The sequence below is a fragment of the Gobio gobio genome (assembly GCF_949357685.1).
Source record: "Gobio gobio genome assembly, chromosome: 18".
In the NCBI taxonomy this organism is placed as follows: domain Eukaryota; kingdom Metazoa; phylum Chordata; class Actinopteri; order Cypriniformes; family Gobionidae; genus Gobio; species Gobio gobio.
This window is the reverse complement of record NC_137111.1, coordinates 41,438,631-41,454,190: the sequence shown is the minus strand read 5'-3', so window position 1 is coordinate 41,454,190 and position 15,560 is coordinate 41,438,631. Positions and strand designations below refer to the sequence as shown.

General features: G+C 36.2%; 1 protein-coding gene across 1 annotated transcript in view; it reads right to left on the bottom strand.

Annotated features, from left to right (window-relative positions):
* Positions 1-15,560, bottom strand: part of cdh23 (cadherin-related 23) — a gene marked incomplete at its 5' end in the record, with an annotated part of 329,690 nt that overhangs the window by 128,406 nt on the left and 185,724 nt on the right. Inside the window, one exon of the mRNA XM_079843313.1 lies at positions 1,588-1,737. Coding sequence (XP_079699439.1) covers positions 1,588-1,737 — 150 coding nt within the window. The remainder of the gene's footprint in view (positions 1-1,587; positions 1,738-15,560) is intronic.

Genomic DNA, 15,560 nt, shown 5'->3' with positions numbered 1-15,560 from the left:
AAAAGCAGCACTTGAGAGAAGACAGAGCTTTACTGTTGTTCATGTAATGTGCAATGTTGTCTGCGTCTCATAGAAAATGCTCAAGGTAAAGATGAAGCAAATATTTGAATGTATTTGATAATATCGATAAACAAAGGCTTTCTTTTTATGCATGTACAACTTCAGAAACATTCAAATCTTTATAAATCCAAACTAAGGTTAATACAATATAAAATTGATTTACAGTATTTAAAGTTAGATCAATTAAATGTGATAAATGGCTTTAAATTTAACACATTTGTCCTAATACATATTTTACATATTTGCTTGTATACTGATAATGTAAGTATTTGTGACCATTAAAATATTAAAGGGTCAGTTGACCCAAAAGTGAAAATTACCCCATGATTTACTCACCCTCAAGTCATCCTAGGTGTATATGATATTCTTCTTTCAGACGAATACAATAGGAGTTATATAAAAAAATGTCCTGGCTCTTCCAAGCATTATAATGGCAGTGTAACGGCAAAAGAGTAACCCCTGATTCGATGTATAGAAGCATCACAAGATTTGACGCTCTCATGGATAGGGCTGGGCAACAAACTCAAGCTCCTCTTCTCTTATATCGAAATCCTCCGCCATTTCTCTTAAAAAATTCTCATTTTAGACTCTAATTCATGACCGGTGTTTTGTTTTGCTCTATCCTCTGTGCTTCTGCGTTCATCAATACACATGCGTGTATCTATACATCAAAGGTTCAAGGGTTACTCTTTCGCCATAAGTCGACCTGCGTAACGCTGACTGCCGGAAGTTAGTAATTTTTAGTCTATAAAGTTTTAAATATGGAGATTTTTCTTACATAAATGCGCCATTTCGCTTCAGATGGCTTTTATTAAACCCCCGGAGCCGCGTGGAGCAGTTTTATGGTGGATAGATGCACTTTTATGGACTTCAAAAATAACCCAACAAGTCACTGCCATTATAAAACTTGGAAGAGCCAGGACATTTTTAATATAACTCCTAATGTACTCGTAAGTCATGGGCTAATTTTCATTTTTGGGTAAACTATCCCTTTAACATATGTGTGCCTGAACCACAATTCACATATGAATACACACTACTGTTGTGGGTCAGTACATTTTTTTTTTATTATAAAAAGATACTTTTATTCAACATTTATTCAATCAAAAGTCTTTACTATTTAAAAAAATGTCTTACCCTTGAAAAATATATATTTTGAAGTTTGCATTCTTAAGCACCAAATCAGCATATTGAAATGATTTCTGATTTATTTTTTTGACAATAAAAACTATAGGTTTGCCATCACATGAATTAATAACATAAAAAAAAATGATGTAAAATGTATTAATGTATTAAGTAAACAGATCTTTAAAACTGTCGTCACAATGTTGGAGTTGTTACTGTATTTTTGATTGAATAAATGCGGCCTTGGTGAGCATAAGAGACGTCTTTCAAAAATATTTTAACAATCTTTGACCTTAAACTTTTGAGTGGCACCTACAAAACCTGATGATATCGCCCAGAGATTGAATAAGTGAGATTTGGGAAGTTAATCTGGATGAATGAATATGTGTTTTCTACACTCACAGAAAAGCTGTAGCTCCTGATGGTTTCGTAGTCCAGCGGGACGGCCACACGCACGCGGAGGTCAGCTCTGCCCTGCACTGAGGTGGGAGAGATGCTGAAGTGATCGGAGTTATTCCCTGTCAGGACCACCTGAAACATACTGTTCACCCCCTGTAGAGATAGACAGAGTCATGTTGCACCATTATTATTTGAGTTCATTTTGTATTTCATTGTCCAGAGCTGAGCAGCAAACATTTCTCCTCCTCAGGTGTTTCTCCTAAGAAAAAAAAAACCTTGTTAGCATCAACAAATTCACAAGAGATCTCAACAACATCTCAGTCTCTCTTCAAATTTGCCCAGATGTCAAAGTCAGCAATCAAAATATGACTCAAATATTTTGGTTCCACTTTATATTAGGTGTATTTAACTACTATGTACTAACATTTAAATGAATAATTTGATACAATGCACTTTTTGTGTGCATACATATTTTTACATTGTACTTACATTTGGAAAAATACCTGCATGCAATTACATCTGTAATTAATTTCAGTAATTACATCTATAATTATACTGTTGACCCATCCCCCAACTCTTAATCCACCCTTAACCTCCTGGGTGCCACTGTCCTCGCATGAAGACATTATATTTTTGTGAACTTCTCTGACACCATACAGTTTTATGTCACAGTTTTAAGTCTGGATGTGCTGTAAAGAGCACATTCAGAGCTTCTTTTTTTTTTTTAGAGAGAGAGAGAGAGAGAGAGATACCATTTAATTTGAGGTTTCACCAGGACAACAACTTCTCATTGGTCTTTAAAAATGACTGACTGATCAAATTTAGCACTTATGGAAAAATGATAATATTATATGTAATTAAATATTTTGTAATCATTATTTAAATCTGACAAATTTTCAAATTGTTAAACTTGAAAATTGTCAACATCTCAGGAAAAAGTTATGAGGTTTCTAATCAAAATATGACATTCTGTTACAAAACAGGATTTCATACATGTCCTCAAAAGAGGACACCGGGACTTAAAGCATGTTTATCAGGCAATTTGGGAGACACAACAAGTGAATAGGGAAAGAAATTACATTTTAATGTTCCTATAAAATATGTAATATTATTGCCAACGTTTACTCCCATTATTACAACTTCTTTTTTCATTACTTATTTCTCCAAGACCACATTAATATGCAAATTAGATCAAGTGATGATACATTGCATTGAATGGGAAAACCCATGCATACCCACATATTGCATGAAGTAAAATGGTATATCAATTAATTCTGTTTTATCTTTCATAACATAGTTGAGAATCATCTTTAAAGTTTGGTTAAAAAAATCCTGAAACCTGAAAATTGATTGTTGAATGAAAAAAAAAACATTGATTTTGCCAATACATGTCATTTCATGTTCATTTTATGAATCAACTGGGTCCTGGTGTCCACTTACGATTATATATATATATATATATATATATATATATATATATATATATATATATATATATATATATATATATATATATATATATATATATATATATATATATATATATATATATATATATATATATATATATATATATATATAGATATATATCTATATATAGATATATATATATATATATATATATATATATATATATATATATATATATATAGATTTATATATATATATATAGATTTATATATATATATATAGATTTATATATATATATATATATATATATATATATATATATATATATATATATATATATATAATTGTTTTTTTTTCTTCATTTGTTTCTTATGCTCTAAATAATGCAATGACATGAAAGAATACTCAATTCAAAAGACTTTAATCTTATAGCACGATTTTATCAATCCTATAAAATCATTACAAATCAGACTGTGGGACATGGATCTATTAAACTTGGGTACGACATGTATGTAGACTATGATGATGACACCTATTGACTCGTAGGCTACGATGCACGTTTCTATAGAAGAATAAAACGTCATCAGCATGCGCTAGTGGTAAACAAAAAGACCATGGTGAATCACACTTTGGCAGTTGTAGTTTTTATGTGTGCTGAAAAAAAGTGTCTAAAAAGGAAGGGGAAAAGGGCAGCTTGAGATTTTTTAAGTTTTAGCGCCATGTCGTGTTGATTTCATGTTTGGCTGGTCAGTAGACATAAGTCGTAGTAGCAAACACACTGTGCAATGATCATGCTGAATTTCTGACACTGTCAGAAAATGATTGTAGGCTATCTGTCGCAAGACCATGACAATGGCCGTCTTTGACCCTCTCCCATTGTACGACATAGGACCACCGATTAGGAGCCACGATCACAGAAATCGTCACGATTGTTTCACGATGGCAATCTTTTGTCTGGGACAGCCGAAAATTGTGCAGTGTATCCCAGGCTTTAGGAGGTTAATCCTACCCATACCACCAAACCTGCCCCTAACCTTACCCATATCACACCGCAGTAGCAGCAAAAGTGTTTTGCAATACAACATCAACACAATACGTAAGTACATTGCACTTATTTTTTGATGTACGTACATAGTAGTTAAAGACACCTAATATAACGTGACCAATATTTCTCATCCAAATATTCTGAGCTGCTATCCACAGTCGGCATGAAATGAAAGTTGCGTTAGTCTTTTTTTGCCCTATTGTGACTATATCCGAATGAAACAGCTTCTCAAACAAGAAAAAATGTAGGGCAGGACTTAATTTTGACCATGGGGAATTGATTGGATGGTTGTGGTTTGCTATTGGTCAATATCATGTGAGTGAGACAGGTTGTCCCACACTAGCCTGGTCCAACCAGACTCTCGTACATTTCATTTGTACAGAGAGTCTGGCCAAGTTTAAAACTATTGGATTTGCCCAGATCCACTCTGGATTCGCCATAACCAATCGCTAATGTTTGGTCGTGACGTATGTCATCTCAAACTAGCGCACAACATCAACGTCATCGTTCTCAGCCTCTGCTTCTGTTCTCTGATTGGACCGGTTAAAATTTGACCGGAGAAAACCAGAGAATATACACCACAATCCCAGACGGAGTACTGAAGGAAAATGAAAATTGAGCTGAAGTACGTAGGAGGGCGGAGCCAGACTAGTCCCGCACTCGCACCAGTAAACACGTCATTAGACAATAGACAAAATGTTGCTGCAAGAGGGAGGGGGAAGTTATTTTGATTTAAGAATACGGCACATGAATTAAAAAAATGTGCACACATCATCAATAATAAATACTGCAATATTCCTTTTTTTTTTTTTTAAATGCCAATATCGTCATTGATATCATGTGAATTTATAGCTCTAATTTGTGTCTACTTTCACTTCTCCCAGGGAATTTGAGAAACATCTGAGACGATGATGATGCTTAAAGCAACCACGAGTCTCATAAAAAAGCCAAATTTAGCTTCCACCGTCCATCACACCTGCAAAAAGTTCCTTTCTCGTCATTCTTACAAATGTGAGAGTGTGTTTTGACAGGGATTTTATCGGACGGACTCGAAATAAAACTTCAAACCTCACATAAAAAAGTAATAAATTGTTCTGCAATAATCATTTCTGTCTCTTGTCGCTGTTACAGGTACAGAGAGATCCCGAGCAAATGGAGAGATGACAGGAAGTCCCTCATTAGTGTCATTCTCTCTTCCGCGAGGCCGGTGAGAGGAAGACAGGACATATGGCAGGAAGTAAATTCAATGATGACTCATCACTATCTAAGAAAGTGCAATTTTTTATACTGTACACACACTGCATCACACGCTCTGATTAAACACAGAGCTAATGCTCGAGTGAGACAGCTGGCGGTTACAGTGATGGCGAGATCTGCTGACTGAAAACCACACAGTTGTGTGAGCTGTCACAACAACTTATGATGAGAAGGAATATCTGGAATATTGTTCGGATGGAAAGTGAGGCAAGCATACCGACCCCCCATCCCCCAAACACACACACACAGACATAAACACAGTCAAAAAGCAAAAATGGTAAGCACGGTGAGAAGAATCTGTGATTGATTATTGTGTGTGTTTACTTGCTGCTTATCTCTACTAAGTCCACACTTATCTGTCGCTACAATCACTCCATCTCTTCGAGTCTCCTTCTCTCTTTCTTTTTTTGCCGTAATCTCTCTTTCTCACACAAAAAAGGAGAAGATGGGTTGAGGGTTTTGCTCTTATCTGATCTTACACGCACACACAGGAACTGACAAACCAACATGGTAGACCTGCAAACCCTGTATACTACTATATTTGTTAGAGCTGGGCCATATAGTGAATGTTTTTGCTGTTATTTTTTCTGGAGATATAAAATTAACCAACATTATGAATATCGCAACGGTTTTAATGTGCTTTTTATTTGGTTATTAAGCTTCCTAAGGAGAGTGTCATTAGAGTAATTAAGCAATTCTGCAGTATGAGAGTTCAACTTGATTAAATAAATACCTCCGATAATTGATATAGTATTGTTACGTTGGTTCATAAAAATGAATGTCATTAAAAATTGCTCTTTCTTGTATTCATTTAGGGAAAAACGGTGTGAAAATAGTTATAATCTCAAAAAACAATTAGTCAGCAAAAACTGTAAAAGGTAAATTATTTTAGTTAAAATCTACATTCATTATTTACTTGACTCTTGACTTTATTGTATTCACTTGTTTGTTGTGATTAACTATTAAAAATAATATTCATTAATTGAATAAAGCTGAAAAAATGCCAATACAAATATTAATAAAAAACGGACAAAACTAAAAAATATAAATGAATCCTTGAAAACGAACTGAAATTTCCCAAACTAACTGAATATTTCAATTCAAAATATTAATAAATACTATAATAGTATATACATAATACAAAAAAACACTGTTGTTTATCCAACAGCAAAAATATGATAGTATTGGAATTTAGATTATAGGATAAAATAAAATAAAATAAAATGGGGGAGGAGCTCAGTGCACAAGACTGGCATTAGCAGAACGTCTAAAGAAAGAGAGAGATGACAGAGAAAATACAAAAGAGAAAAAAGTGGAATATAACTTAAAAAAGAAGGGTTACAATCAGGCAAGAGGTAGGACACGCTTAATCAAAAATCTGATACTTACGACAACTTCTCTGGTCTCTACTGCTCAGTGCTACTGTTTGTATATATTACATACAAATAAACGCACTTAATGAAGAACACTGCTAACACACACACACACATATCCTGCCGCCAGGTTCGATTTTGCAGGCGAAGCCGTTTGTGAGCGCAACGTGGTGAATTGATCCGGACAGAGAAAATAGTTTCAGAGTTCAATAAACATTTAACCTGAGGTGTTTCTTTACAGTGGAAAACACAGAACGAACAAGAAAATAATAGAGAGATTGAGCGCATGAAATAAAGGACGATAACCACAGACTAGCCCTCACTGAAAAGACCAGCCCTCCAGGTTAATCGGAGATATTCACTCGTTTTATATCTCTCAGTTATGAAAATCCCTCCATCACGCCACTCCTCAGGCCGGATGCTGTAATTGAGGAGGTGAATGAAGAGCCGGAGAATGGCCACTAAACAGATGAGGAGAGACAAAACGAGTTTGTGTCAGTCGAACTCTTATATACAAGCATAATCAAGAGATTCATTTGTTCAGATATTCTTCTCTGAATCATCTTGTTTTATGATCTGCAAACGATTGTAAACACAAAGCTACAAATGCAAATGTGACCCAACAAACACACACATTTTTCTTAAGAGTTAAAAGTTTGTTGTTGTGCAAACTAACTAGCTAGCTGCCGGGCTGATTGTCGCGCGGATTGACACAATCATTAATCCTGACTTTCATTCTGATCTGCATTAACCTTAATGCTAATGAAGAGACGCACACTGCAGTTGCTGACATAACACCTCATTATCTCTGAATGATCATCCGTTTGAAAGCACGCTGCCTGGGATTCTGTAATGGACTATTGGAGTGGTTTTATAGCTTTTAAGGTGATGTGTGTATTTTTTTTTTTCTGTTAAAACGCATTCTCCTATCTTGCCTTAATATGCATAGACAACTACAAGCAAATGATTCATTGGTTGATTCCTGCAACAGAAGTAAACAATATGACTCGGTGGCACTTTCAAAACACTAAAATCCAAAATACACTGACATTTTTTTACTTCAAAACAACACAGAACTCAGAAATTGACACAAAATTACAAAGAAAAGGCAAGTAACAGATTGACTGAAAATATTTTGTTGTAAAATACCCAGCAACTGCCTAGCAACCACCCAGAACAATCTAGAAATCACATAGCAACACTCTAGCAACCTCATAGCAAAGCTCAAGCAAACAAACAGGACACCAAAGTAAATGTCTGAAGAAACCATATAGGAGCCACCCAGAACACCCAAGCAACTGCTTAGCAATGCTCTAGAAACCAACTAGAAAACCATAGAAACGGCCAAAAACTACATAGCAATCATCTATAAGACCTAGCAACTGCCTAAAAACCAACTACCCAAAACACCAAAGCAACTCCTCTCAATGTCTAACCACCTGGAACACCATACAATCCACCTAGCGACACCTTAGAAACCACTTACAACATCTTAGCAACCACATAGCAATGTCCAAGAAATCACTCCATGCCAACCAAATAGAAAACCCAAACAACTGCTAATAAAAGCCAAGCGACACACTAGCAACCACTCAGAACACCCTAGTGATTGGTCAAAAATCGCAACAACCTAGCAACTGCCTTGCAACCACCTTTCAATGTCTTATAGCAACCTCTCAGATTCCCATAGAATCCTCCTAGCAACACCACAGAATTCACCTAGCAACCACATAATGCTCTTTTAGCCTAATGTTTAGCTAATTTCTCTAATTATAAATTATAATTTGCATTGCATGAGACAAGCCTCGACATAACACGTCCTGAAAATGACCTTTATATTAACTCTAATTAGCAGACATTAAATATTCCTTTGAAAGCTGAATTTTTAAATCAATCAAGAATGTTTAATGTTATTGGTTAATGTGCACAGTGGTCACAGCAAATCAAACCTAAACCTGGACTGACCTAGTCTCGTGTAGCCGGACCTTCAGACTGACGGCAGAAGGTCCGGACTCCATTGCAGCTTTCATTGGTTAAGGATCGCCCAGAGGTCGTCTGACTGACATGCAATGCAACCAATCACAGTTTGTTTTGTTCCACGTCATGTTTAGGAACGTGAAAATGTAACACCAACATCCCTAAAATAACAGACCTGTGTGTAAAACTTGACGTATTTTCAAGAGTCTAAGCTGCAAACTTTACATACTTCACATACTTTGAGAATCCAGCGTTTAGTTGATCTTGGTAAGCGCTCATTGTCATAGATGTAAACACGACAGTGTTCTTCTTCCATGAGCGGGTTTGGCTTCACGGCATCTTTTTTTTCAGGTGGACCATTAAAGAACGCGACACACGTCTCCAAGACATCCTGTAGAATTCAACCAATCAGATGACGACTTTGAAAATCCTGAAGTGTTTCCAGTTAAATATGCCATATGTAGGGCTGGGCTACGCGATAGACACGTAATCGATATCAATAAAAAATGTGTTCGATAAAACGTTCGATAATATTTTTCTTCGTCGGCAGAAACCAGAGGCTGCGAAGCAAGTTTGGTTGCATGAACAAAGGCACTTGCTCTCTGGTAACCAAGCAATGTAGGGAGTGACAGGCTAACAGCCAATCATGTAACTGTATCTTGTTTGGTTGCACCATATCGTTGTCTCGTTGGATTCATTCTTCAGTAAACAGAACCGGTGTGGAGTGATAAGTGAAAAGTGAGTGCTGCAGCGAGCGAGGGAATTGTTAATAAAACAGGAAAACAAGTCAGCTCGCTAGTATGGGAGTTTTTTGGTTTGTATAAGTCTGACCGTAGTCGGATCAATGTCGTCTGCAAGACTGTCGTCCCCACCAAGACTGGTAGTACCATAAACTTGTTTTACCAGCCTTTATACTTTCGTCTGGCTCCGCAGCGCGCGCCTCGTTCGTTAGGGGACGTGTTTATACTCAACGCTTGCAGTTGTGCTATTTTTTACTTTGTCTGAATCCGAAATCGCCCCCTAAACCCTCAATCAATATTCCCTACTTTACTCACTTGTTTTCATTCACTCCTTCAAGTGAACTGTATCAGTGGCTGTCCCCTCAAATAGTGCCCTATGTAGGGTAAAGGGGGCGATTTCAGATTCAGCCTTTGAAACTACATGGAGAGTAATGTTACTCTGCATCAGTGCCTTATGACAAAGCATCTAAATGGTAACAGTTACAAAGAAATAATGGAGGCACTGCACCTTAATGTTGAGAGATAATTGAAACTTTACATTTTAGACTTGTTTATATTTTAATTATTTGAGTTTTTTCCATGGTTGTGTTGACATTTCTGCCTTTATAACTGAGTGGATTATAATCAGAGGAAGGTTAAGTTTAAAATAAAAATGTTTAAATGAAAAATATTTTTCTCCTGGTCCTTATTTTAAATAGGTCATAAAACATATCAATAATTATCGATATGGACTGATATGAAACCCTTATATCGTGATACAGTTTTCAGCTATATCGCCCAGCCCTAGCCATATGCATCAGATATTCAGCCAGCGGTCCATGGGCACGTCTGAGGCTCAGACCAGGGTTGCGTCTGAAAACGTAGGCAGCTGATTTGTTGTAGACAGCGTTTGCACATGATGGCACCTCCAAAACGTAACGGTTTAATGTAACTGTTTAATGATCTACAGCAAAATAGAACGAGCGAATAAAGTGAATATTTAATTGCTACAATATATTACTACAATTACGCTAGAAATTACATCAAAAGTGGAAAACGCTTAGTCAACAAATGTACATTTACACACAAACCGAGCACCAACCGTAACTTTCAAACACCATCTTTATGTTTTAGCTCAACTGTCACAGAATGGAAAGCACAGAATTGTGGGATATCAAAGGCAGTGAAGGATACATCTATGCTGCCTTAAAAAATCCATCAGATGAAGGTACCTCAGGAGACAGGAAGTAAAGCTAACTTTGGAGTTGGACGTGCATTGATGCCTTCCTACCTTGGAATGCCTCCTCCGAAGGCAGAATTTTTCAGTTTTCGGACGCAGCCAAGGACTGACCGGACCACACACTCTTTTTTGCCCAACATGTACTATAAAGATCCAGCTGACAGCTTCTACTGGGATGACAACACCGAGTAAAGGCAAACCATCCAGCACACATCTCTATCCATAATCAAAACCACTAACTGTCAAGCATCCCAGACTTGAAGAAACCTCTCGTCATGTTTGTGCTCTTAAAAGCCTTTGAATGCAGGCGACACGGAGGACGGCACTCGAGATCGATGACGGAATTACATCGGCGGTTAAAATAACCCCTTGTTTTTGTTTGGAGCGCTTAGAGAGCCATTGTAGCTGATGGGGGCTATTTAAAGAGCCATCCAATATGCAGGGATGTCAACACTCACTGGCCATAAGCGTAATTGCCCGTCCATTTGCCTGAACCACTACAGAAAAGATAAAAGCTGCCTGTCACACACATCAGCAGGAAAGTTTGAAGATGAACCATACAAAGAAAGTTTGGAAACACGGTTAGAAATCCAGGGTAAGACACATACGGTAAGACAAATACTTATTGGGTTAGTATGCATCTGTCGTGGAGATGCCAATTTAAAATGAAAGGAATAGCCCCCCCCCCAAAAAACAAAAATACTAAATTATATAAACGGACCCTTTTCACAGACTGTAATGATGCGTTTTAACGGTCATCTGCAATTTTATTTGTATTTTCATGTTTTTTAAATGTATGTACATTTATAACACTAATACTTGTATTATATCACTTTTGCATCAGATGACAAAAAACAAGTTACCGCTGCTGTGAAGGTGTTTTTAATACAGCGTCTATGGGAGTGACAGTAAAATTAACATCTTTCTCTCTTTCCACAGCCGTTATCAATCTCACTCTATTTTTTCCCTAATTTTAAAAGTTGTAAAATCCCTATTGTGGAGTTTTTCTTTGGCTATTTGAGCAAATGGGGACACAAAAAATATATAAATGTATACTCTCATTCACCGTCCTAAAAGTTAACCCAAACTAAGACAACTTCCGCTCCTAGAAACCCGTGAAAAGGGAAAATTATATAAAAAAGGGTCTATTATATAAATATATATATCTTTGCTTTTTTCCCCATTTCACTACCCTTTGTTTTCCCTTTGTATTGTTTTCAACACAATATCGCAGGCTGCGTCTCAATCAGCTCGCTAGTTCAGCAGTCAGGGTGTCGGCCACATTCATGTACAAAATATACTGATTCAAGACCTAGGAAGCTATGGAACCGTTTGAGACGCGAACCGAACCGAACCGAACAGTCAGCTGCTTAAGATGCGATGTGTTCAACGTTCATAGAGCGCGTCACATGAGGGCGGTTAATCGGGCGCACCATCTTGTGTTCCGATCATTATCTTTTCTTAACTGTTCTCATTGCTGTTTTGTCAACATGGCAAAATGTAACGTTTGCGAACATTTTTATTTAAAACCGCAATTTCTTATAATTTATAAAATTATAAAATTGCGGCAAAACATTAAATTCAAATTAATCGAAAAAATCTGAAAAGTCACCCAGCCCTATTATATTATGTAGAAGAGTATCATGAGAGAGATCGAGTGAGAGTGTATTCCCTGCATTCAGATTTAGCATTTTTCTTTCAGGTCAGTCTTATGTTCATAATAGAAAATCCGATTTGAATGTCCGCTGTGATTTAGTCCTTTGAACAGTTAAGGGGTTTTCCCGTACCCTGACACTGACAGCGCTAGTCAAAGCATTTGTCAGTTGCGGTTGTTCAATGTTCACAAGTTTCAGTCCTTTCAATATAAAAGTCTTTGCCACTGAGTGACTCACTCATAAAGACATTGTTTGCCGCCATATAATGGCATGATAATGTAACTTCTGTTGCCATTCACGGTCAGGGACTATTTTTTCCAGCGGAAGGAAGGCTTTTAGTGATTTTACTTCATGAAAGTTACATTAGCCGCGTTTCCATTACAGATTGCGCAAAACATTGTGATATTTTCGGAATGTTGATACAAAAACTATTGCGAAATGACAGCATTTCCATTAAACGATAACATTTATTTTTTCCTCTCGCGCTAGGTCATTGCAAAAATTATGCCACGTATGTTAGTATGTTTATGTATATCCCATCCACCGCACTAGCCGTTATTTCTAATGGAAGGAGAAGTGCGTGTTATCCAAGCATTAATGGCAAAGAAAAGCCCCTTACACTTGAGCGTATGAGGTGTGTTTCTCCCTCATATCTGCTTCAAGTTCATCATGATAATTTGTGGCATTTCTGTAAAGAACTGTCTCGTCTTCTGTCTTTCTGTCCGTGTCATCTGTAAAGATTGATCGACTTTTACATACGTCAGGTGACCTGTAAATACGAAAAAACTGTTTCCATTGCAGGTTTGTGAAAATGTCCTTTTTCGAATTGCCTGAAAAACCACTTCATGCGAGCGTAAAAACATTTTTGCGATATATGGGAGTTTTTGCGATATTGACGTGTTTTCAATTCGCAATTTCAATTATCGCAATTTGAAGGGTAATGGAAACGCGGCTACTGATACAATTTTTTTTTGGCTTTAATATTTGTATTATGTGGTAATGTAATATATTTGATTAAAAAAATGACATGGCCCGACAGTGATATTGTCTACTCATTTTAACTGCCATCATTAATGCAGCTTGATGCACTGAAGCCCAAAGCTGAACTGAAAAGGAGAGAGAAGGACAGCTTAACATCAATCCCCAAATAAACACCCGGCTTGAGCCCAAGAAGCCTCTTTAAACACATGCACACAGAGACTGAGGTGGTTATTGAACTTTCGGACCCTCTGGAAGACTGTTGTTCATCTTGCATTAGGATCAGAGTCAAGCCTCAGTGTGTTGAAGAGCTGCCATCTCTACTCGCCTGTGTTTAGAAAGTCTTGTGCTGAGAAAGCTGAAAATGCCTCTAATATGTACTGTAGCTGGTGCTGTATTTCTTGAGTAAGAGGAAATGCCCGATGCTCAAAAGAGAAAAAAAAGACCCGTTTCTATGCCCTCAAAGACTGAAAGGACCAATATAATTTAGATTTGCCAATCAAAAGTGACAAGACAGTAAAATGTTTGAGTTACTGACTGGTGGTGATAACACACTTGACTTCCTCCTTTCTGTTTAATTATCTGGCTATGTTCAGAAGAGCATACTAATATACTATTCTTATTATTTCTGCAGTGTAATATATGTATACTGTGCACAGAATGTAAATTTCCTGCATGCATAGAATACCTAGATGACATTTGCCAGAATATGCATTATAAAATGGATAATTCAAACTCTGAATTCTATGATATTATATATAATGAATGAATACTTCAGCAAGGTTGCAGTCTTTTCTATTCTGACTTCTTTTCTCAGAATTGTGAGATATTCATTTACAATTGTGAGTTATAAAGTCTGCAATTGCTTTAAACACAATTAAATTGCGAGAAAAAAAGGCAGAACTGTGAGATAAAAAGTCGCAATTATATTTAAAAAAAAATGTATTCAGTGGCGGAAACAAGCTTCCATATTAATGCCTTACTTTATAAAAAAAAAGAAAATAATAACTATACATTAGTTATTACAGTATACATTACAGTATACATAAGTAATATGTTAGTATGCCTCTCTCTCTCTCTCTCTCTCTCTCTCTCTCGCTCTTCTTTTATCTGTCACTCTCAGTTCTAGTAATTTGAAGCAGGAATCAATGTCAACTTGACTTGTGCGGCTCTTATCTCTGATTGATAATTTGCTGCTGTATTTCACCTACTCAAAAGCCAATTAAACCCCAGTCTAAATAGGAGCCTAGTGTGTTAGATGGCAATTGAGAGTCCATGGATGTATGTCAAAGTGTGTGTGTTTGTTTGTTTGTCTGTACGCTGATGGTAAGAATAAAGCAGGTTGATATTTTATAGCAGATCTGAACGCGTTTCATCCAATCAGAATTTAGAACAATGAACACCTGACATTACAGTAAATATTATGTGTGTACAGTAAATGTTTCCCTCTCTTACTGTATTACAGAAATGTCCTATCTTAATTCTAAAAGATTTGAAAAAGTTCTATTTGCTAAGTGAAGATTACTAAACCGATAGGATAAGATTCCAACTTTTCCAGTATAAAAGCTAGAACAATTTATCAAACAGCAAATGATGCTCATGAAAGCAAGAAACATCCTGCACATTTTATCAGGACCTTGATTAGCATTCCCTACAGATATTGATATTCACAAGCCATAATATTTATACAGCTCTCTCTACTAGATACAATATTTCTCCCTCATGACTTAGCTTTTACACTTACTTGTTCACAAATCAAACGCTTGCTGCTTTTTTTACGCAATAAATTTCAAGAAAACCTGCTTGACTGCCAAAACTTGACAACATTTTAAAATTAAAATGACACGTTAGCAAGCATTTTAACAAGAGTAAAATCAGTTTTGCTGTTTTATTATTATTATTGCTATTATTATTCAAAATAAAATTAACTAATAATAGTAATAAAATAATTATGAAAGGTAATGCACAACTACTTCGTACTGTATAGTTTTAATTCTTTCATATAATTTTAATAATTCTATAAAATTTTTCATTCTAAAATCAGGACATTCATATCACTGCGACTTCATGCCTGCTAAAAATATCTAAATAAATTTTACTACTAAAAAATGTAATCATGCTCATCATAAAAAAGTGACTACATATATATGAACTGAATTTATATGTATTTTTGAGCAACGTGAAATTGACTCTCAAATCATTGCATTGTTTTTCAGCTAGGGAAGTAAAAAGGGCACATTTATCGCCAGCAAATACATTGTGAAAGTTCTAGCCCTATGCTAATCCAATGGTGAGGGATCAAAGTGAGGAAATCAGCCATTC